This window comes from Zalophus californianus, chromosome 17, assembly GCF_009762305.2.
Source record: "Zalophus californianus isolate mZalCal1 chromosome 17, mZalCal1.pri.v2, whole genome shotgun sequence".
In the NCBI taxonomy this organism is placed as follows: domain Eukaryota; kingdom Metazoa; phylum Chordata; class Mammalia; order Carnivora; family Otariidae; genus Zalophus; species Zalophus californianus.
This window is the reverse complement of record NC_045611.1, coordinates 50,325,618-50,348,401: the sequence shown is the minus strand read 5'-3', so window position 1 is coordinate 50,348,401 and position 22,784 is coordinate 50,325,618. Positions and strand designations below refer to the sequence as shown.

The window sequence follows — 22,784 nt, the reverse complement described above, 5'->3', positions numbered from 1 at the left end:
ATTGACACGTTACTAAAGTCCATAGTTTTCACTGGGGTTTCCACTCAGTGTTCTACATTCTACAGGTTCGGACAAATGTATAATGCCATGTATCCACCGTTAGAGTATCACACAGAATGGCTTCACTGCCCTAAAAAACCCCTGTGCTCCACCTGTTCCTCCCTCCCTTCCCTCTCCCTGAGCCCCTAAGCAACCCCAGGTGTTCTTATTTTCTTTTCCAGAATGTCAGATAGTTTTTCATCGTATGGCACGCAGCCTTTTCAGCCTACTTCCTGCAGAACGGCTAGGTTCTGTGGAATAAAATAATAAGAGCGTCAGTCTGTTGAGTGCTTAGTACCAAGCTGGGTGGCCAAGGCTCTTTGTCACAGACCCATTTAATCCCTCCATACCTCTAACACTGAGCTTCTCTCAGCAACCTGAAGTGTCGGGAATATTGCTGGTGGGACTGAGAGCCAGCGTCAGTCTTTCCATCTGGCAGTGAATGTCACCTATTATCTTAAAGGTTGTTCTGGGGGGAGGTGCCGCATGTGGCGAATCTGCCAGTTTGGAGTTGGGGGTGGGGGCATCTAAGCAGAGATCAGAGTTTGTCTTCCAGATTTTAGCATGCCCAGAATTACCATGTCCCGCACGAGCATGAGCATCTCCTAGGGACAAGCTGCCCGATGCTGTGTTACCCCCATGTCTGCATCTCCCTGGGGGCACCTGCAGTCACATAGAAACATGGTGCCTGGCTAGTCATGACCGAGCAGGGAGACAGTGAGTGGTAGGTGATGAACGCTCTGCTCTCTTCAGCTTTCCTAAATTAAGTTCTGGGTATGTAAAACCAGAGAAATGCAGCGTCGTTGAGAACAATGAGGTTTGGGGTAAGGATGAAGTCCCTCGGAGGACCCTGTTGCAGCCACATGTATTAGTTACTACTCAGCTGACTCAAACATGAAGAGTCTGAAGCAACACTCAATGTTTGTCATCTCACAGGGTTGCTGAGGGTCAGAGAGTTGGGAGCGGCTTAGCTGGGCATTCTGGGTGGTTCTGGCTCTGGATCTCTCATGAGGTTCGGGCCGGGACTGAAGTCACCCCAAGACTTGACAGGTGTACAGTCCACTTGCAAGGAGGGTTACTCACAAGGCTGGCAAATTGGAGCTGGCTCTTGGCAGGAGCCTCAGTTTCTCCCCATGGGACCTCTCTAGTGTGGACCCTTTACGCCTCCCTCTGTCACTCACTAACTCTCCTGCATGACATCTCCGGAGTCAGTGAATCCATGAGAATCACAAGAAACCTGGCCAAATCCCAGCCAGCCTGTAGCCTCCAGGCCCTTCTCCCCTGACCCTGGCATAGGCAGAATGGAATGGTGCGCTCTCCCCGCCTCCACAAGCGCACAAGTCCTCATCCCCAGAACCTGTGAATGTGACCTCACATGATAAAAGTTCTGCAGACATGAGGAAGTTAAAGATCTTAAGATGCAGGGGCGCCCTGGGTGGCTCAGTCATTAAGCGTCTGCCTTCGGCTCAGGTCATGATCCCGGGGTCCTGGGATCGAGTCCTGCATCGGGCTCCCTGCTCCGCGGGAAGCCTGCTTCTCCCTCTGCCACTCCCCCTGCTTGTGTTCCCTCTCTCGCTGTGTCTCTGTCAAATAAATAAATAGAATATTAAAAAAAAAAATCTTAAGATGCAGAGATTTTTCTGGATTGTCTGACCGGGTCCTACCTGCCATCACAGTGTGCTCATGAGAGATGGTCGGAGGGAAATCACACACACACAGAGGAGAAGCCACATGAAGATGGAGGTGAGGATGGGGTGGGGCAGCCAGAAGCCCAGGAAAGCCAGCAGCCACCAGAAGCTGGAAGACGCAGAGAACTGATTCTCCTCTTGAGCTTTTGGAGGGACTGCAGCTCACCTGACACCTTGATCACGGCCCAGTGATGCTGATTTTGGACTTCTGCTCTCCAGCACTGAGAGAGAACACATTTCTGGGTTGAGTCATCAAGTTCATGGTAGGTAGTATGTTACAGCAGTCAGAGGAGACTAATACACTCCCTCAGTCTCTCTCTGATGGCTCACCCCGAGTAGCTCTGACCTCTCAAAGAAAGAACAAGGCTACTCCATTCTGCTGGCCTAATGGAGGGCCCGGATTTTCCAGACACTTCTTGTGGTTTTCTGCTGTGTTGCCGGGGAGGAAAAATAACTTCTCGACTATGGACATGGGTATTTTGACAGCACGTTTAAGTAGTATATATTGAAAAAGTGATCCTACCTTTCCTGGCTTATTATTTTACTGGGCAATTTATTTATTCCAGATTGTCTTGTTTCTAACCTTGGGTCATTTTCCTTATTGGATGTTTGTTTCTCTTTTCTTCTAATTATGGTTTTAGTTGAAATAACATAAGCATACCGTAAAGTATATAAACTGCCCTGGTGTATGTCTCAGTGGATTCTTACAAATGGATATACATATTAACCAGCACCCCGATGGAGACAGGGGACGTTTCCAGGAATGCTCCCTTCTGATCTGCTGCCTCCCAGGCAGCACCCCCTCCCAGCGGTAACCACTCTTCTGAAATCTGTCACTGTCGATGAGATTTGCCTGTTCCTGAACTTTGTATCTGGTGGACTGGTATGGAATGTTCTCTTTTGGGATCTGGCTTGTTCTGTTCCACATAGTATCTGGGAGATGCATCTGTGCTGTTCTAGGTTGTAATCCTCTGGGTTTTTTTGTTTGTTTGTTTGTTTGTTTTTTGATACAAAGTTCGGGAACAGGCAAATCTCATCGACAGGCAGAGGGAGAAGCAGGCTCCCCATTGATCAGGGAGCCTGATGCGGGACTCGATCCTAGGACCATGGCCTGAGCCAAAGGCGGACGCTTCACCGACTGAGCGCCCCAGGCGCCCCGTCCTCCCTCCCTTAGGGGGAGAACCTGTTCCTTGCCTCTGCCAGCTGCTGGTGACCCCCCGCACTCCCAGGCTCACTGCCACACCCCTCCCGTTTCTGCCTCTGTCCTCCCGTGGCTTTCTGGCAAACCTCTCATTGGAGCTGTGCGGTAAGATGCTTGGCATGGGGGACATGCTCGGTGCTTCCCTGATGACCCCTAGCGGGTTTGGCGTAGCTGTTTATTGGACACTCGAATTCCTGTGATGAATGCCTGCTTTACTTGTCCTTAATGCTTGTTTAGGGTGTCTTTTGTCCTACAATTTTTTCTTTTAATTCTGATAAGCCAGATTTTCCCATCTTTTCTTTTATGGCTCTTACTTTTCCTCCCTTGTTTGGGAAGAGCTTCTTCACCCCAAATTATAAACATCCCCATCCTAAGAGTACAGGATGATTATGGCCCCCCGTTTTGCAGAAGAGGACACTGAGGCACAGAGGAAGTGATTCTCCTAGATTTCACATTTATTGCGTTGCAGGCACTGTGTGAAGGGTTTTACAAGAACCACATCTTAGAATCTTTGAATCTCCTTGGGTGGGGGTCCCCCAAGCCACCCTCAGGCTCAATGATTTGCTAGGACTCCTAGGACTCAGAAAAACTGATATACTCATGTTGATTCCAATGTAAGGACACAGACTGAAATTAACAAAGGGAAAAAGGTGCATGGGGTGAAATCCAGGGGAGCCCAGATGTAGCGAGAACAGCATGTGCAAAGGCCCAGAGATGCCAGTGGAAAGGAAATCCATAAAAACATTTTTTTTAATGTTCCTCTCCCAGAGCTTAGAGTGTGCAGCTTAGTGGGATGGGAATGAGAGGTCGGCAACCAGCTTACACAGGCTGTGGGCCATGGAGAGGAGAGCATGCAGGGAAAGGAGGCTCTGCATGACCTGACACCTGTGAACACTGGTCCGTCCAGAAATGAATTCCATTCAGGTCATTTCTTTGTTTTCCAGTCATTATTTTCTACGTATTTCAAGGCACAGCAGGCTCCCTACAGAAAACTCAGCAACACTGAAAAACATAAAGTGGAATGATAAAAATCATCTGTAATCCTGCTATCCAGAGATGATCGGTGTTCACTTCTAGCTATGTTTCATGTCCTCTGCGTGAGCGCACGCGCGTGTGAGTGTCGGCAGAGAAAAAGTTACGCATTTGTATATATGTCGGTAGATATGCACATATGTACAAAGTGGGAATCATCCTATCAAGTGTTCTGTATCTGTCTTTTAAGTGATCATTAAAGAGTCTCAGAGGAGAGGGCTTCACACTTGGCCAGGTGCGAGCTGACTTATGAACTGGTCTCCAGAGGAGCTCTGGCTTAAGCCGAAGTTCCAGAGGGGAGGGTGTCCTCTGAAAAGGTACAGAATGTGCGGAGGCTCGGCTGCCACGGGGCGTGGTCCCCCAGAGCCCTAGGGAGCTCCGCAAGCTTTTCGTGTTGGTTTCCTTTGTTAGTTTTGGTTATTGGAGAGATTTCAGTGCAGGATGCAGGTGTCGCTGAAGGGATCTGGGGAAGGATGCTGAGGGACCCAGGGAGTGGACACAGCAAAGCTGATAGCCATCCCGAGATCTCAGCAGGGCACCAGGAGCCCATCCCAGATGAGCAGGTGCAAGAACTGCACCCTCAGGTCAAGGGCACAGCCGCTGGCCCTGCGGGGGAACAGGAGAGATGTTCCCCACCTCTACTTCTTCCCATCCCCCTCCTCTCTTGTGGGTGCTGTCCAAAGTGAGTGCCCACCAGCATCCAGAGGACGGTTCGCGGTGATGCCTTCCCAAGCACTCAGCCTCCTGGGAGCAGACGAGACCTGGCAAGAATGGAGAGAGTAGGTCTGGGGACCTTAGAGAAGTATCATAGCCCCAGCGGTCTTCAGCTTTTTTGGGGGGAGCATGAGACCAGGAACCGCAACACCAACTGCTCTGGAGCAGAACCTCACCTGTCCTGTTTGAGCTGATGAATGTTTAAGCCATTACAGCCAATTACTGTAACTGAAGCCAACAAGAGTTTGTCCCCTCCACCCCACGTGCAGCAAGCCAATAAAAGGCTGACACTGAGTGAAGGATAGGCTTTTATTGATGACGCACCACCCAGCAGAAACGGGGGCTAAAAACAGTAGAATTTGCTTTTCATCAAAACCGGTTCATAACGTACACCCTTCATTTACACGCTACGCCATCGGGGTATCTTCACGCAAGAATGTGCACAGATCTTCCCACCGCTCTTCATTTTACTCTGTAACATGTAGAGAAGAGAAATCCAGACACCCTGGTCATGACCAGTCCAGGTTTAGGGACAGGGTTTCCCTTGATCTTGAAATACCCCTATGAGACCCTTGAAGGGGCAGCAGGTGGCCCAGCTGCTGGATGGTGGCCACTGGGTGATTTCCACTTGATCATGACTTCCAACAACAAGATGAGCCTCTCCACTTTGCCCACACACCCATTCCTGCATACATGTGGAGTCAGACATTCTTGCGGGACACCCAGGGGACTTCCCATCACACGCATGGGGATCTGGGACCTGGTTGGGGGAGGGGAAGGGCTCGAAAGAGGGCAGAACACAAGAAGGGCTGTCCCGTTGACTTGCAAACAGAGAGGACACTCCTCTCCAGACGTGTCACTTTGGGGGCTGTGGGAAGGGACCACGAAAGCCCCAGCCCGCCTCTGTCTGGATGAGAAGTTCTTCTGCATCCCCTTCACCTGGTGACAGGTAAACTGGGCCCAGAGAGGGCAGGACACTTGTCCAAAGTCACACGGGGGAAGCTGGGACACAGACCCCCCCGCCCCCATCTGGTAGCACATGTCTCTCTGTGGAGAGCAGAGGTCCTGGAAAGGAAGGGAAGAGGAAGGGGTCTCTGTGTCCCCAAGAGAGCAGAAGGATCAGAAGGAGAAACCACCAGCAGGGCCAGGACCTACCTAGGGTTTCCTGGGTAAACGTCCTGCAGTCCTCAGTCTCAGACTTCTGGGGGTCCATGGGGATGACGATGAACAAGTTCATCGGTCTGGCAGCACCTCTGCGTGGGGCAGTGGAAGGGGTAGAAGTCTCTGCAGCAGCTCCACTCGAAGTCCTTGGGGTCCAGGGCCACACTGCCACATGGCAGCCACCGCTCCCTTCTTGTCATCAGCACCTCCCCTAGGGGCCAGACACGGCTGGCTCAGCCTCTGCCCTTCTCCCTGCTCTTTCTTGCCCTTGCCTTTTTTTTTTTTTTTTAAGGCGCCAAGTGAGGTTGAACTACAGGAGTTTTCACAGAAAAGCTTCACCAGGGCGCTGGTGGCTCAGTCGTTAAGCGTCTGCCTTCAGCTCAGGTCAGGATCCCGGGTTCCTGGGATCGAGGGTTCCTGGGATCGAGCCCCATATCGGGCTCTCTGCTCAGCGGGAAGCCTGCTTCTCCCTCTCCCACTCCCCCTGCTTGTGTTCCCTCTCTTGCTATGTCTCTCTCTGTCAAATAAACAAATAAAATCTTTTTAAAAAAAAAGAAGAGCTTCACCAGCTGGGCCCCTCGTGGGACGGGCCTCAATGTTGGCTCTTGACTCAGCCCATCACTCCCCTTCTCCCTCTGAGCCCAGCAGACGGCCCGTTTCTGCTCCTGCCAAAGAAGCACTCCCTGCCCCCAGCACCCACATGCAGCTCAAGGGGGGATCCTCACAGGGGCTACCCCAGAACCCGAAGTGGGGAGCAATGGGAGCTAGGTCACAGCTGCAGCCCTGAGGCTGGTACTACCAGCAGGGCAGAGGCACTGAGGTAGAAGGTGTGCGCCACCCGTCTGTAGGCGACGCCCTTGCCCTTCCTTTCTAGGCCCCACTCAGTACCAGCTGCCTTCACGGTCCAGGCCCCTGGGGGCCGAGGATGGGGTCCCAAATGGGTCCTAGGGCTGGCCCCTCTGCCTTTATGGTTTGGGTTTGAAGTTGGCACAATCCCAGTTTGCTAGAGCCCCAACCTTCTGACCCTGTCTCTTGCTGTTTCCCTGACTTACCCGTGCAAAGCCAGCTGGCCCGGGTCCCCTCCAGAGACCACAGCCTGTGCTTCTCAGGGGGCTGGAGCCCTTCAGCCCCTGCCCAGGGCCCCCAGTTCCTCCAGAGACTGAGGCTCAGCTCATCACTCAGTGTCTCAGTTGAACTGGCTGATATCTCATACTTCCCTCTCAGACGTTCCCCAGAAAGCCTTCCCATCCTCTGCCACCCCAGAGGGGTCAGACCTCCCTGTCCCTCACATCACGCTCACCTCTGGAGGGATGGAGCCTTCCTTGCAGGAATGGGAGCAGCAGGAGAAAGTGAGCTGCAAGAGAGAGAGAGATGTGAAGGTTGGGGAGCCTCCAGTGGGAAGAGACATGTGGTGGGAGGCCCTTACTGAAGAAGAGGAGGAGTCGGGACTCCCAGCAGGCTCTGCTCCAGGGCACTGGCCTGCATCTGGCTGCCGCTGGTTGGTGCATATCATGGCAGCCATAGCTCATGCGGGGTGGGGAGGGGGAGTGTGTTGAGTACTTGCCTTCGTCTTTGTAGGGTAATAAAGAATATATCTGTTAGCCAGTTTTACTCATTCTTATATAGCTTCAGAAGCCTTTGTTAAATTCATAAGTGATAAGTATACCTTTGTTATGCTACTGAGGTGACTCTGGGTGGGGCTGGTGGAAAGACCTAGCATAAGATGATGACGAAGCCAGCCTGACTTTCTGGTTCAGTCACATAGCCAGTAATCCCATCTCTCTTGCCTACCTGTTGGGCCTGAGACACTTCCTGGTTGGCAGCCATGTTTGAAGGGCCAGCTGAAAGCCTTCTTGTCCGGTGGAAGCCCCACGATCCCTCCTACACCTTACCTGCTGCAATAGTAGGTATAACGTTGCCAGGGCATTCTGTGAGTGGTTCCAGCAAAGTTTTGAACCTAAGGGGGTTTGCGGGAGCCCCTGAGTTTGTCGCCAGTTGGTCAGAAGTGCAGGTGGCTTGGGAACCCCACTCATGGCTGCTCCCTGGAGTGGGAGCCATCCTGTGGCACTGAGCCTTCACTCCGTGGAGCCTGCACTAACTCTGGGTGGTTACTGGCAGAATTGCATGGCGGTACACCATGCCTGTTGACCAGTCGGGGGTGAAACAGAGCTGTACCGAGACTCATTTCTCATTACCAAATTATCTTTTCTTTTTAAATTGACAACATGTACGTAACATACAAGTGATCATTCTAGCCATTTTGCATATACAATTCAGTGGCATTAAGTACACTCAGAGTGCTGTGCGACTATCATCAACACCCTCTTTGTGCAGAACTTCTTCATCATTCCAAACAGAAACTCGGTACCTCTTAAACAATCGAGTTGCTTTTTTTCCCCCTGCAAATAGGGCCCCTTATTCCCCTCTTTGGAAGGTAATTACAAGGAGAATGAATTACTGCTATCCTTTGACTTTTGGAGGAAAGTGAGAGGAGAGAGGAAGGAAGTCTTTACAAGCTATGTTAGTGAGCAGGTTACTTCCGTAGGCATCTAGTGCTTAATCTTGCAGGAGACAGGAGGCAGTACACAAGGCACCTGAGAATTTGCCCCCCGCCCCTCTGACTTGCCCATGGGTCTTGAGCTTTATTTTTCTGTTTTTAAATTTTTTTTTAATTTTCTAAGTAATGTCGGGGCGCCTGGGTGGCTCAGTCGTTAAGCGTCTGCCTTCAGCTCAGGTCGTGATCTCAGGGTCCTGGGATCGAGCCCCACATTGGGCTCCCTGCTCCGCGGGAAACCTGCTTCTCCCTCTCCCACTCCCCCTGCTTGTGTTCATTCTCTCGCTTTGTCTCTGTCAAATAAATAAATAAAATCTTTAAAAAAAAATTTTTTGTTAAGTAATCTCCACACCCAAACTCGTGACCGCAAGATCAAGAGTCACATGTTCCACTGACTGAGCCATCCAGTCACCTTGGGTCTTGAGCTTTAAACTTAGTAGTAGATGGACCCACCACACACCACACAATGGCACAGCCTCTCCTTGCCCTGGAGGGCACCACCCCAGTGATTAGCCAGAAAGGACCTCCCCCAGAGAGCCATGCTGGGCTGCAGGGGCCCTGGGCTAAATCTTTGTGCATCCCATTGTTAGTTTCTTAAGAATAATTCCTGGAAATGACAACTGCTGGATCTGATCATGTGTACATTTGGGGTTTTCCTCTCTCATTTAACTGAGCAAGTCCCCAGTATTCAGAGGAGAAAATTTATTTTTATTATTTTTTATGACTTTTTTTAAGATTTTATTTATTTATTTGAGACAGAGAGAGCGCACACAAGCGGGGGTGGGAAGTGGGGGGAGGGACAGAGGAAGCAGGAGAAGCACACTCCTCACTGAGCAGGGAGCCCTATGTGGGGCTCTATCCCAGGACCCTGAGATCATGACCTGAGTCGAGGCAGACGCTTAACTGACTGAGCCACCCAGGTGCCCTCAGAGGAGAAAATTTAAAAATCAAGACCATCATAAAACCTACCTGCCAGAAATCATCAGCACTTACTTACATTTTGGTATATTTTCTTTACATACTCAATTTTTTTTTTTTTGCAGTTTAGTTGTCCCCAACATCTTATTTGGAAAATTATCAAACCTACAGAAAAATGGAAAAAACTATACAAAGAACACGCAGATACCCTTACTAGATTCACCACTTGTTCACATTGTGCCTTGTCTGTGCCCTACAGATATCTTGAATCTGCGTGCTTATGTCTGTGAGTCTAAGATTGCACTGCTATAACAAAATACCACAGGCTGGGGGGCTTAGACAACAGACATTTATTTTCTCACTGTTCTGGAGGCTGGGAAGTCCAAGATCAAGGTGCTAACAGATTCGGTTCCTGGTGAGGTCCTGCTTCCTGGTTTGTAGACGGCTGCCTTCTAATGGTGTGCTCATATGGCAGAGAGAGAGAGAGAGCCCCCTGGTGTCTCTTTCTCTCTTATAAGGGCACCAATCCCATCCTGGGGGGTCCTACCCACATGACCTCATCTAAACCGAATTACCTCCCAGAGGCCCCACCTCCAAATACCATCACATTGGGGGTTAGGGCTTCAACATATATACGGGGGGGGGACACACAAACATTAGTCTATAATGCTTTATGTCTTTATATAGGTCTCCATATGTACACAGATTTTTTTTTCCACTGAATCATTTGAAAGTAATTTGCAGATGTCATGGCACTTTACCCTTAAAAACTTGTGTGTATGTCTTCTAAGAATAAGGACCTTCTCCCACACAATCCAAAAAAGTCATTATACACTAAGAAAATTCTTTTTTTTTTTAAGATTTTATTTATATATTTGACAGAGAGAGAGAGAGCACAAGTAGGCAGAGCATCAGGCAGAGGAAAAGGGCGAAGCAGGCTCTCTGCCTAGCAGGGAGCTCAATGCGGGGCTCGATCCTGGGACCCTGGGATCATGACCTAAGCCAAAGGCAGACACTTAGCCAACTGAGCCACCCAGGTGCCCAGCACTAAGAAAATTCTTAATAATTTCATAATGTCATCTAAGAAACTGCTTGTTTTTGAATTTCTCTAGCAATGTCAAAATATCTTTTATAGATTTTCTTTCCGCCCAACCCAGGATTCAGTCATGGCCCACACATTACATTTTATAGTCATCTCTTTAATCTTGTGAAATCTAGGACAGCTCTGCCTTTTTTGGATTTGTATGACTTTGGATTTTTGAAAACTTCCAGCTCAGTTGTCCTGCAGAAAATGACCCACACTCTGGACTAATGGTTAGATTCAGAGTGAACATTTTCTTTTTTTCTTTTTTCAATTTATTCATTCGAGACACAGAGATACAGAGAGAGAGAGAGAACATGAGCAGAGGGAGAAGCAGAGGGAGGGGGAGAAGCAGGCCCCCCGCCGAGCAGGGAGCCCAATGCGGGGCTCAATCCCAGGACCCTGGGATCATGACCTGAGCCAAAGGCAGACGCTCAACCATCTGAGCCACCCAGGCGCCGCCCCAGAGTGGACATTTTCAGCAGGAAAACTCTGTGGGTGATGCTGTGTCTGTCCCATGACACCTTCATCCGGTCATGATGTCAGTTTGTCCCATTATGGATGATGCTGAGTTTGACCACTTGGTTTGAGTGGTGACCACCAGGTCTGTCCACTGTAAGAGTACCTTTTGCTCTTTTGTAGTTGGGAGGTTATTTATTCATTGGTTGACTGATTGATTGATGTTTTTATTTTTATTTATTTTACTTATTTATTTATTTATTTTTAAAGATTTTATTTATTTACTTTTTTTTTTTGAGAGAGAGACAATGAGAGCCAGAGAGCACAAGAGGGAAGAGGGTCAGAGGGAGAAGCAGACTCCCCGCTGAGCAGGGAGCCCGACGTGGGACTCGATCCTGGGACTCCAGGATCATGACCTGAGCCGAAGGCAGTCGCTTAACCAACTGAGCCACCCAGGCGCCCTTTACTTATTTATTTTTAAAGATTTTATTTATTTATTTAATTGATAGATAGAGACAGTGTGAGAGGGAACACAAGCAGGGGGAGTGGGAGGGGGAGAAGCAGGCTTCTGGCTGAGCAGGGAGCCCGATGTGGGGCTCGATCCCAGGACCCTGGGATCATGACCTGAGCCGAAGGCAGTCGCTTAACCAACTGAGCCACCCAGGTGCCCCAGATTGACTGATGTTTTTTAATAAATATTCCCTCAGTACCTGCTCTGTGCCTGGCCCCTTACTCGGCTGTGCTGGGAATACAGGAGTGACCAAGACGCTCTTGACCCTGCATTCTTGGGACTCCCAGTCCATGGGGGAGACAGACCACTCCCCAGATGGTGACAACCCAGAGTGGTTGGAGCTGGGATGGCAAAGCCCATGCAGAGGGTGACAGACCCAGCCTGGGTGGTCAGGAAGGGCTTCCCACAGGAGGAAGCGTCTGAGCCAGGACCTGAAAATTCAGGGTGAGTGTGGGAAGGAGTGCGTGTTGCAGGCAGAAGGAATGGCATATGCAAAAGCCCAGAGATGAGAGAGAGCAAAGGGGGCTGAGAGCACTGAATGGGAACGGCCAGAAAATCAGCAATGGGATAGATCACATGCGGCCTTGTGATCATTTTAGAGTCAGGACTTTTTCTCTGAGCAACAAACTCTCAGTCCTTCTATCTGTTTCTAAGCTGCTTATCCTGCCTTACCTTGGTTTTTTTCCTAAAGCAGCTTTAGGGAGGTGTACGTGACACACAATATAACGCACATATATAAAGTGTGTAACTTGACTTTTGACCTACGTATGTCCTTGTGAGATAGTGAACACATCTCATCATTCCCCAGGTTTGCTCAAGCCCCTCCCCTCCCCCAAGCAAACACTGCTCGGCTTTTGAGATCTCATTACCCACCACAAATGCCAGGTTGCAGCGCCTGTGGAGGGCACGTGTGTTTTCTCTGTGGCTTCTCGCAGTGAGTGTAGCTCAGGGAGTGGGAGGAGCATCCCTGAAGCCTTGCTCAAGATTTCAGGTCCAGAGAGGGGGCAAGATGGCCCGGCCTGGCCCACAAGCCTGAGAGCTGGTTGCCAGGGCTGGAGAGCAGCAGTGTTCGGCGGCGCGGCAGGGGGCTGTAGTGAAAGGTGAGGGCCCACCAGCAGCACTCACTTTGGCACACACTCCGGTTCTTGCCAAGTCACCCTTCTCCCCCACCTCTCCATCATGAGAACCCCCGTTTGATTAGGTGTAAGCATGTGGCCAGCCAAGAATCTTGGACCCCCCCGCCGCCGCCCCACAGAGAAGAGTGGCTCCATGATACGGAGGCCAATCTGCTCCATGGGGTTTTCAGGAAACCCAGTGGCTTTCTCATAAAAAGGGAGAGATCAGATGCACATGCTTTCTGACCAGCCCTGCCCTGCCTATCACCTAGAAGGAGGATGTGGCCCCCAGAGGGAAAGCAGGCATCTTTGGGGCATGTGGCTAAAATCCCCATCATGAGGGAAGTAAGGCTGAGAGAGCAGGAGCCTGGGTCCCTGGTGACATCCCGGGGCCACCATGGCAGCCCTGGCTGCTGGTTGTGGGAGAAGAGTAATCCCCATTTGTTTTTGTTTTTTTTTTTTTAAAGATTTTATTTATTTATCTGAGAGAGAGAATGAGAGAGAGAGAGAAGAGGGTCAGAGGGAGAGGCAGACTCCCCGCTGAGCAGGGAGCCCGATGCGGGACTCGATCCCAGGACTCCAGGATCATGACCTGAGCCGAAGGCAGTCGCTTAACCAACTGAGCCACCCAGGCGCCCAAGAGTAATCCCCATTTGGGAAAGCCATGGGATTCTCCAGTTTCAGTTCCATGCCGTTCCTGGCTGACAACAATGACGCATCCCCAAACCAGGAGAGTGGTTTCAACTTTGGAAAACTGAACACCCCACAGATACAAGCACTCATTCCTGAGGCCACTGCTGTTTTGGCGGGGTGCCCCTTGGGCTCAGCAGGGAGCTGTCGTCTTCAGTCCGAGAGCCCTCCTCATGACAGAATCAGCCCATTTCAGGGGCAGAGCCTCGAGACCCTGGCGTTCCGTTCTGTTTGTTTAAAAACAGCTTTGGGAGCCTGGGTGGCTCAGTTGGTTAAACGACTGCCTTCGGCTCAGGTCATGATCCTGGAGTCCCGGAATCGAGTCCCGCATCGGGCTCCCTGCTCAGCAGGGAGTCTGTTTCTCCCTCCGACCCTCTTCCGTCTCGTGCTATCTCTCATTCTCTCTCTCTCAAATAAAAATAAATAAAATCTTTTTAAAAAAATAAATAAATAAACAGCTTTATTGAGGTGTAATCTACATGCCACAAAATTCTTGTTTCCAGTGGACGCTTTTGTTATTTTTAATAAATTTATCTAGCTGTGCAACCATGACCAAAATTCAATCTTAGAAATATCTCTGTCACTCTAAAGAGATCCCGTGTGTCCATTAGCAGTCACTCCCAACCCCCCCACCCCCTCACCCCTACCCTCCACCCCCGCTGACCCTCCCATGCCGACCCCCAGCCACCACTAATCTACTTCCTGTCTCTAGAGATTTCCTTGTTCTGGACATTTTGTATAAAAGGAACCATTAACACTATATGGTCTTTTGTGTCAGGTTTCTTTCACTCAGCATGATGCTTTCAAGATTCATCCATGTTGTAGCATGGATCACTGCTTCCCTCCTTTTTGTGTATTAATAATACTCCACTGTATAAATACACCACATTTTATTTATCCACTCATCAGTCAGTGGCCACTGGGTTGTTTCCACTTTTTGGCTCTTGTGAATAATGCTACTGGGAACATTTGTGTACAAGCATGTGGACGTATGCTGTTTCTTTTGCATTGATACCTAGGGGTGGATTTGTTGGGTCTTAACGGTAAATTGATGTTTAACTTTTTAAGCAACTGCCAAACTGTTTTCCAAAGTAGCTGAACCACTGGACATTCCCACTAGAGGTAGAAGAGTGTTGCTTTTGCTCTGAAACCTTGAAAGCAGTTGGGGTTTTTAGTTGTCTTGATTACAGTTATTCTAGTAGGTGTGAAATGGTACCTCGTTGTGGTTTTGATTTGTGTGCCTCTAGTGACTAATGTGTTGAGCATCTTTTAAGGTGTTTATTGTCCATTTGTATGTCTTCTTCAGTGAGATGTCTGTTCAAACCTTTTGACCATTTAAATTGGATTATTTATCTTCCTAATGTTGAGTTTTAAGATTTCTCTTTTTTTTTTTTAAAGATTTTCTTTCTTTATTTGACAGAGAGAGACACAGCGGGAGAGGGAACACAAGCAGGGGGAGTGGGAGAGGGAGAAGCAGGCTTTCTGCGGAGCAGGGAGCCCGATGCGGGACTCGATCCCAGGACCCCGGGGATCATGACCTGAGCCAAAGGCAGACGCTTAACGACTGAGCCACCCAGGCGCCCCAAGTTTTAAGAGTTCTTTATATGTTCTGGATACAAGTCCTTTATTAGATAATAATCAAACTATTATTAGATCATATTATTAGATAATAAATATATTATTATATATCAACATATAATAATATTATTGGATATTATTTGTAAATATTTGCTCCCAGTCTGTGGCTTGCCTTCTGACTTTCTTAATGGTATAAAATTCTTTTTTTTTTAAGATTTTATTTATTTATTTGACAGAGAGAGACACAGTGAGAGAGGGAACACAAGCAGGGGGAGTGGGAGAGGGAGAAGCAGGCTTCCCGCCGAGCAGGGAGCCCGATGTGGGGCTCGATCCCAGGACCCCGGGGATCATGACCTGAGCCGAAGGCAGACACTTAACGACTGAGCCACCCAGGTGCCCCTAAAATTCCTTTTTTTTTTAAGTACGCTCTCTGCCCAACGTGGGGCTTGAACTCCCAACCCCAAGATCAAGAGTCATGTGCTCTACCCACTGAGCCAGCCAGGTGCCCCTAAAGTTCCTTTTTTAAAAAAGATTTTATCTGTTTGTTTGTTTAGAGCGTGAGTGGGGAAAGGGGCAGAGGGAGAGGGAGAGAGAGAATCTCAAGCAGACTCCACACTGAGCACGGAGCCCGACTTCCACAAAGGAACTTGCTTAGACTTTGGTATTATACCAAGTCTGTGGATGAATTCAGGAAAAATTGATATTTTCACACTACCATTGATTCCAAGTCACCACAAACCCTCTCTGAAGAGATTATAAAAATTAGCAACACACCCCAACCTGCATTATGAAGTCAGTATCACCGTGACACCCAAGCCTGACAAGAGCTTTGCAGAAACAAACATCTAGCTCTCTCATGCACAGAAGATACAAGTATCCTCAAAAAACTTAGGAGAGCAAATCCAACAATATATAAAAAAGAAAATATGTCATTTTAGAAATCTTATTAACATTTTGAAAAAATTAGTCCATGTAATTCATTATATTTACAGGAATAAAAAGAAGAAATGACTTATTATCATTTGGGTAGGTACAGGAAAGATATTTAATTAAAGTAGACATCCATTCATGATTTAAAAAAAAAAAAACTCTCAGAAAACTAGGAAAAGAGCGGACTTCCTCAAGTTGATAGAATCCTACAGCAAATATCATACTTTCTTCCTCGATGTCTCAAAGGAGCCAAGGAATAAATGGCAAAAGAATCGGGAAGGAAAAAATAGTTTTTATTTGCAGATGACTAGATACATACAGTTTAAAGAAACTAAAAGCTGTGTGTATGTCTGTATGCATATATTTGAATTAATAAATTGATTCTGAAATTCACAAGGATGGAGCCTGATTTGTCCCCAGGCCACAGTCTGAGAAAACACCCTGCTGTGTAATGGTGGCATTTGTTGAAGCTTGTTGTGAAACCAGCCCCAAAGTTTTCACTTTGACCATGCCCACCAGAAACTAAAATGAATTCACATAACTCATTGATGCTTTGTACTCAACAGAAACTCATCCTGGCCTGCTCTGGAATGGGGACTTCCAGTGAACTGACATCTTCTGCAAGTGTCCTAGATTAGCGTCCCGCTGCTGCGTAGTTACCTGCCCCAACAGTTCAGGGTGAAAGAACCAACACACGCTTCTATCACAAAATACCTGCTGTTCATGTAAAAATTAATTTCAGACAAGGAGACAGTCTGTATGAAAACAGTAGAGGTTGGTAGCGGGTTGGGCGCAGGTGAGTTCATTCCAAAGATCACCCTGGAGAGATGTTCAGAGACGTTAAAAATCATGCTAGGGACTTTCGCTTTTTTCCTGAGGACACTGTGAGCCACAGCACATTCTGAGCAGGGGAAGGTCATGGTCAGATCTGTGCTTTAGAAAGATTCTTCTGGCTACCTTGTGGGGGCTGTGGTGGAGGGGGAAAGGGTGGGAGAGGAAGAAGCCTGGATCAGGGCAGGGGCTGCAGGGAGGGAAAGGAGGACATAGAAGGCCCCAGGAGAGACACTCCCTTTGGGTCAGCACCCAGTGTCAATCCTGCCTTGATTCTGGCATTGGCCGGACAGGGCCTGCCCCCCTGTTCCCTGCACCATAACCTCAGTTGTAGCTTTCCAGTTAACACAATGGGTCCACAGGTCCACATTCTCAGAGTTCTCACTTAGCTCCCTTATCAAGATGTAGATGTGATAAAGCTGAGTGGTGACTCTAAACTTGTCTGCATGTTTGGATCTTCTATAATACAATGTTTTAATAAAGAAAGACTATGAAAATCACAAATATGGTTTGCCAACCCCCCTGAAACCAACAGATGTTCTGAAAGGAAAAGTTAATGAAAGCTACCAGGATGTGGAAGGAAGAAGGGCGAAGAAAACAAGGAGAGTGACATCTAGAGGTGTGGAGGGTCAGTGCGGGCGGCGCCTCAGACTGTTCCGGAAGATACAAAGGGGAAATGGAGAGCAGGAAATGCATAAGATGTCTAAAGTGAGGGGCTCATCGAGACCACCCTTACTTCTGACACCAACTGCAAGTTCAAGGGGGGCCCACAACAACCCCCAGTTTTGATAACTTGCTAGAAGGACTCACAGAACTCACTGAAAATTGTTATACTCCTAGTTACAGTTTATTACAGTAAAAGGATACAGATTATACTCAGCCAAGGGAAGAGGCACGGAGAGCACAGCCCAGGAGAATCCCAAGTGTGAGCTTCCAGCCATCCTCTTTCTATGGAGTCATGGGCAGAACTAACTTCTCCCAGCAACGATGAATGACAAACGTATGGAGTATTGCCAACCAGGGAAGTTCACCTGAGCCGTGGCAACCAGGGGTTTTAGTGGGGATGGGACACAGAGGCCAGATTTGCCAACTGTGTCTGACCTTAGTTTCTAATCCTTCTAAAGGCTGAACTGATACCACGTGGCCCAAAGCCCCCACCATAAATTACATTGCTAGTACAGATAGATTATCTGGCCGGGCCCAAGGCTCCAGGTAGACAAAGGTGCTCTTGTCTGGCAGGACATTCCAAGGGCAAAGACGAGATATCTGTTTGGGTAAGGTTAATCCTTAGATGCACAGACAAGGAAAATTCCCAGGACTAAAGAGAGAAACAGGGTTCAGATAGAAGGGTATAAAATAAGGGAAACTCACTCATAGGCCCATTCTGGTGCAATGTCAGTGCCACAGGGATGTCAACAAAGCCCCTCTGCCCATTACAGGTAATGAAGGTCTCCAAGTCGCTGAGGAATGTGATTTTGTTTTTTGGGTTTTTGTGTGTGGGTTTTTTTTTTTTTTTAAGATCTTATTTATCTGACACACAGAGAGAGAGAGAGAGCACAAGCAGGGGGAGCAGCAGAGGGAGAGGGAGAAACAGGCTCTCCGCTGAGCAGGGAGCCCGAGGAAGGGCTTGATCCCAAGGACTTGATCCTGGGACTCCAGGATCATGACCTGAGCCGAAGGCACATGCATAACCCACTGAGCCGCCCAGGTGCCCAAGGAGTATGATTTTGAACCAGTAATTCTGGCCCAGAAACTATCATCTAGTCCAGTGTGAAAGTGGAAAAAGATATTTCAAATATGCAAAGATTCATAATACTTAGGTACCAAGCACCCTTTCTGAAAAAGGTACTTAGGGAGATATTTCAGCCAACCTAGAATGGAATTCACAGAGTTGGTTCCTCAAGAGGAGGAACAGTGTGAAGGAGAACAATGTGAAGACTGGGTGAGAGGACAGCCCCTCAGCAGCCCAGAAAATAGCTTACGGGTCCACAGCTGACTATTTAATAAAGAGAATGGGGGGGGGAGAGAAAATAGGAGCAAAGAGCTGGATGGCCTTGGTCACATGGTGAGCTAGGCGTTGGTGGATCGTATCCGGCGTTTGCGGTGAGAAACCCCACTCTAAGGAAAACTAAAAAGTGCATACAGTAAAATAAAACTCTAAATATGAGAAGACTGGGGCGCGTGGGTGGCTCAGTTGGTTAAGCAACTGCCTTCGGCTCAGGTCATGATCCTGGAGTCCCGGGATCAAGTCCCGCGTCGGGCTCCCTGCTCGGCGGGGAGTCTGCTTCTTCCTCTGACCTTCCTCCCTCTCATGCTCTCTCTCTACCATTCTGTCTCTCTCTCAATAAATAAATAAATAAAAATCTTAAAAAAATAAAAATAAAAATAAAAAATAAATAAATATGAGAAGACTGGGCGCCTGGCTGCCTCAGTGGGAAGAGCATGCAACTCTTAATCTCAGGGTCATTAGTTCAAGCCCCATATTGGACATGGAATATACATAAATAAACAAATAAATAAAAATAAGTATGAAAAGACTAAAACGTGGCATGACATGTAGAAATGTTTAGAGCCACCAATTGTTACTGCTTTAGAATGCAGAAACAAAATTACATCTTCGTTATGGGTTCACAGCGATTAGTATTTACATAACCTTAATTATATACACGCTCTATATTTTCATTTTCAGACTCAGTCTATGGACAAAGCACTGAAGACTTATTTTAACGTTAGAAAGACACCATGGCCGGGCGCCTGGGTGGCTCAGTCGGTTAAGCGGTTGCTTTTGGCTCAGGTTGTGATCTTGGGGTCCTGGGATCGAGCCCCACGTTGGGCTCCTTGCTCCGTGGGCAGTCTGCTTCTCTTCTCCCTCTGTGCTCTCTCTCTCTCTCTCAAATAAATAAAATCTGAAAGAAGAAAGAAAGGAAAGAAAGAAAGAGAGAGAGAGAAAGAGAGAGAGAGAGAAAGAAAGAAAGAAAAAAAGAAAGAAAGAAAGAAAGAAAGAAAGAAAGAAAGAAAGAAAGAAAGAAAGAAAGAAAGAAAGAAAGAAAGAAAAAACCAAGACACTGTGGCAGTGTAACAGTAATAATATGGGGGACTGCCCACAGGAGGTGGGGCAGTGGAGGGCAGGGTAGGGCAATTAATATGCTTATGGGTATACTTGTCAGGAAGTTCAGGCAATAGGCATATTACCTACAATGACAAAGATTACCAATAAACAGTAAAAAATTAAATTCAAATCCCTTGTAAAAATTGAAAGTGGGGAAGGACAGGATATAGAATATGTGATAAAGTCACATTAAGGGGCAGATGGCAGTAGAACATTCAAAACAGATTATTTTTTAAAAAAATTCAACTTAGTGAATCAAGAAATGGAGGCATAGGCTTGTTATTTGGCATCGTGGGGTTAAACTAGAAGAAATCAATGCAGGAAAAACCAAAAGTGGTTGCGGTGGGAGCAGGACTGAAGCTGGAGGTGGGAAGGCCGACTGGGCAGTCGGCCCCCTTCTATGTAGTCTAAATCATTCCCCCCATGTGCATGAGTTACTCTTCTACCAAAAAGGAAGGAAAGGTAATCAGGTCAGCTGTGGCAGGGGTAAAGGATAAGACGTTTTCAGAACTTCATTTCTTAATGAGCTCGAGGACCCGTATTTTCGGGGTCAGTATCTCTGTATCTATGGATGGGTATTAATTATTCCCGGAGTGACTCAGGGGTTTCAACACCCAAGCTCTGCTCGTGTTGTGTTTATGGACGATGACACGCCCCTAGTCCTTATTCACCTAAATAAGTGATTAGGTAAAGAAGTTGTTAGCACAGCCTGGCTCAAGCCCCGAGCTCCTGCCGAAGCCCCAAACCCCATAGCCCACACGCCTCGGGAGATGGGAAGTGTCAGCGCCACCTTCAGGGGAGGCGGGGAGGATCCTGGCTGGCCCTCGAGCAGCTTGGAGCAAGCTTTACACCTGCTTTTTTGTGACACCCCCCCCCCCCCCGCCGAGGTGCGGCCCCCACTCAGGACCTCCCCTCCAGAGCAGCATTTCTCATCCCTGGCTGCTCGCCAGAATCTTCTGGACGCTTTCAAAAGATGCCCTCCGGGCCACCCCAGGCCAGATAACCCACTCGGCCCCTGCTTCGGTCCTCTTTAAGGCGCCCGCTCCCTAACGCCGGCGATTCTGGCTGTGCGTGTCCCCAATGCTCCGGCCGGGGCACCGAGGCGTCGAGGGGCAGGGATTGCAGCGGCTCCCGCGCGAAAGATCCCTTCCCCCTCTTCCCCCGCAGTGTACCACTGGGCGGAGATGCGGGCCAAGATGCGCCTCATGGGCTTCGGTGCGCACGCCGTCAAGCCGCTGAACGAGGACGCGGCCGCCGAGCTGGGCGCCGAGCTGCTGGGCGAGGCCACCATCTTCGTCGTGGCCTGCGGCTGCCTGGTGCTGGAGTACTGGCGCCACCAGGCGCAGCGCCGGCGCGAGGAGAGAGAGCGGCACGCCGCCTGGGACGCGATGCGGGACGAGGTGGACCACCTGGCGCTGGCGCTGGAGGCCCTGCAGGATCGGGTGCAGGCGGCGCCGCTGCAGAGCGCGGTGGTGGAGCTGCAGGCGCAGATGCGGGAGGTGCGGGCCCAGCTCTGCGCCCGGGACCCGCCGTCCGAACCCCAAGCAACGCCCAAGGAGGAATAGGGGGCCGGGGGACCTTGGTCTTCGATGTGGCCGTGGTCTGGGCTGTGACGTCCCCAACATGACCTTCTGTCCACACTGTCCCTTCCTGAACTGGCCCAGCTAATACCACCCTGCCCTTTTAGGGGCAGAAGGGAGGCTGGACTGGGGCTGAGGCAACCGGGCTTTTGGTCATCTCCCTACTAACCTGCCCAATGGTACCTTCCGCAGGGGCTCCTCCACCCACTAGTGGAATGTTCCAACAGGAGTCCCATTGCCCCCCCCCCACCCCCACCCCTAGTCCACTGATTTACCACTTTGTAATGGGAAGACATTGTCTTCCATCGGATCCCACCCACCCACTACTAGGCGGGCCAGCAGGACACACGAACCTGGCTAACTCATTCTGTCACTCACACCTCCACTTATCTGAGTGGCTCCCCGCCCATCCATTATCCATTACACCAGAACATCCTTTCCCCCTTCTTCATCGGCAAAGACCATTGTAAGGAAAGTGCAAACTCCCAGGGGACTGTGGGCCCCATCATTTTCCATCTACCTCACTTTGGAGGGGGCAGAGAATGGGTCTTGGGAATGACTTAGCTCCAAAGAGATCCCCCATGGCTCCTGCCTTCAGTCCACCTTCAGTCCACCATCCATTGGTGCTTCAACTGGTCATCCCCTCCCATGGATCATCCCAACAGATACCCCCCCTTTAGTGTGTGCCATAACCCATGGAAAGGTTGGGCAGGGTCTCCTCGCCTTCTGTGGTCTGTTCCAGCAGGACTTGGTCCTCTGGGTAGAAAAATCGGTCCTGCCTAGGGATGAACCATTCTGTTTTGGTCTCAGCTTTGTTTACCTGTCTGAAGTTCTGGACCTACTGTTGTCCACTGTCCTCTACTAGCCCCTCATAGGAACCCCCACCTGTTCCCCTACTACATGAGGGCACTTGTCACATCCCTCATCCAAACCTGCTCTTGAGTACTCAGGGATTCCTTCTTCCTTCTTGCCTTTGTACTGGTCACCCGGCCCACCCTCACCCTCCTTCCTACAAAGGCTTCCTCCAGTGGGACCACCTGCCCCTCAGCCCTGAAGTTCCCCACCCCCATCCAAATGGAATATTCCAACCAGGCAGGGTTATCTACCCCACCTACCCCCTGCCCACCCACTGAACCACTGAAGGGGGTGTGTATGAGCTCTGTGATTTCTGAATTCTATTTTTTTTAAGACTGTAAGTATTTTATAATTAAAGGAGCTCTGAGGTAAAGAAGTTATCTTTAAGAATGTGTCTGAGAACCATGGCGTACATCTGCAAAATGGGTATAAGGCTCAATGGTTTTAGCAGAGAAGCTGGGAGGATTCCCATAGGAACCAGACAGAGTCCATCCTATAAGGTGTTTCCCCGATGGGGAAACTGAGGCCCCCGGGGTAGCAAAGGGACTTGCCTAATGCCACACAGTGAGGGACCGTCCTTAGGTTTCTCAGGGTGGTAGATTGGTTGCCGGGAGCGTGGGAACCGGAACAGGTGCAGGGTGGGAAGGAAGAGGAGGGTAAGGTGGATTACTATGGGAGGGGCACACCCCCCCCCCATCCTCATCAGAGCAGCCCTTTGAAATCAATCCAGAAATCTTC

General features: G+C 49.2%; 1 protein-coding gene across 1 annotated transcript in view; it reads left to right on the top strand.

The window, feature by feature from the left end:
- Positions 1 to 22,294, top strand: part of OPA3 (outer mitochondrial membrane lipid metabolism regulator OPA3) — a 76,799-nt gene extending 54,505 nt beyond the window's left edge. Inside the window, exon 2 of the mRNA XM_027618110.2 lies at positions 20,779 to 22,294. Within this exon, the coding sequence (XP_027473911.1) occupies positions 20,779 to 21,176 (398 nt within the window). The 3' untranslated portion in view covers positions 21,177 to 22,294. The remainder of the gene's footprint in view (positions 1 to 20,778) is intronic.
- Positions 22,295 to 22,784: the final 490 nt, after the last annotated feature.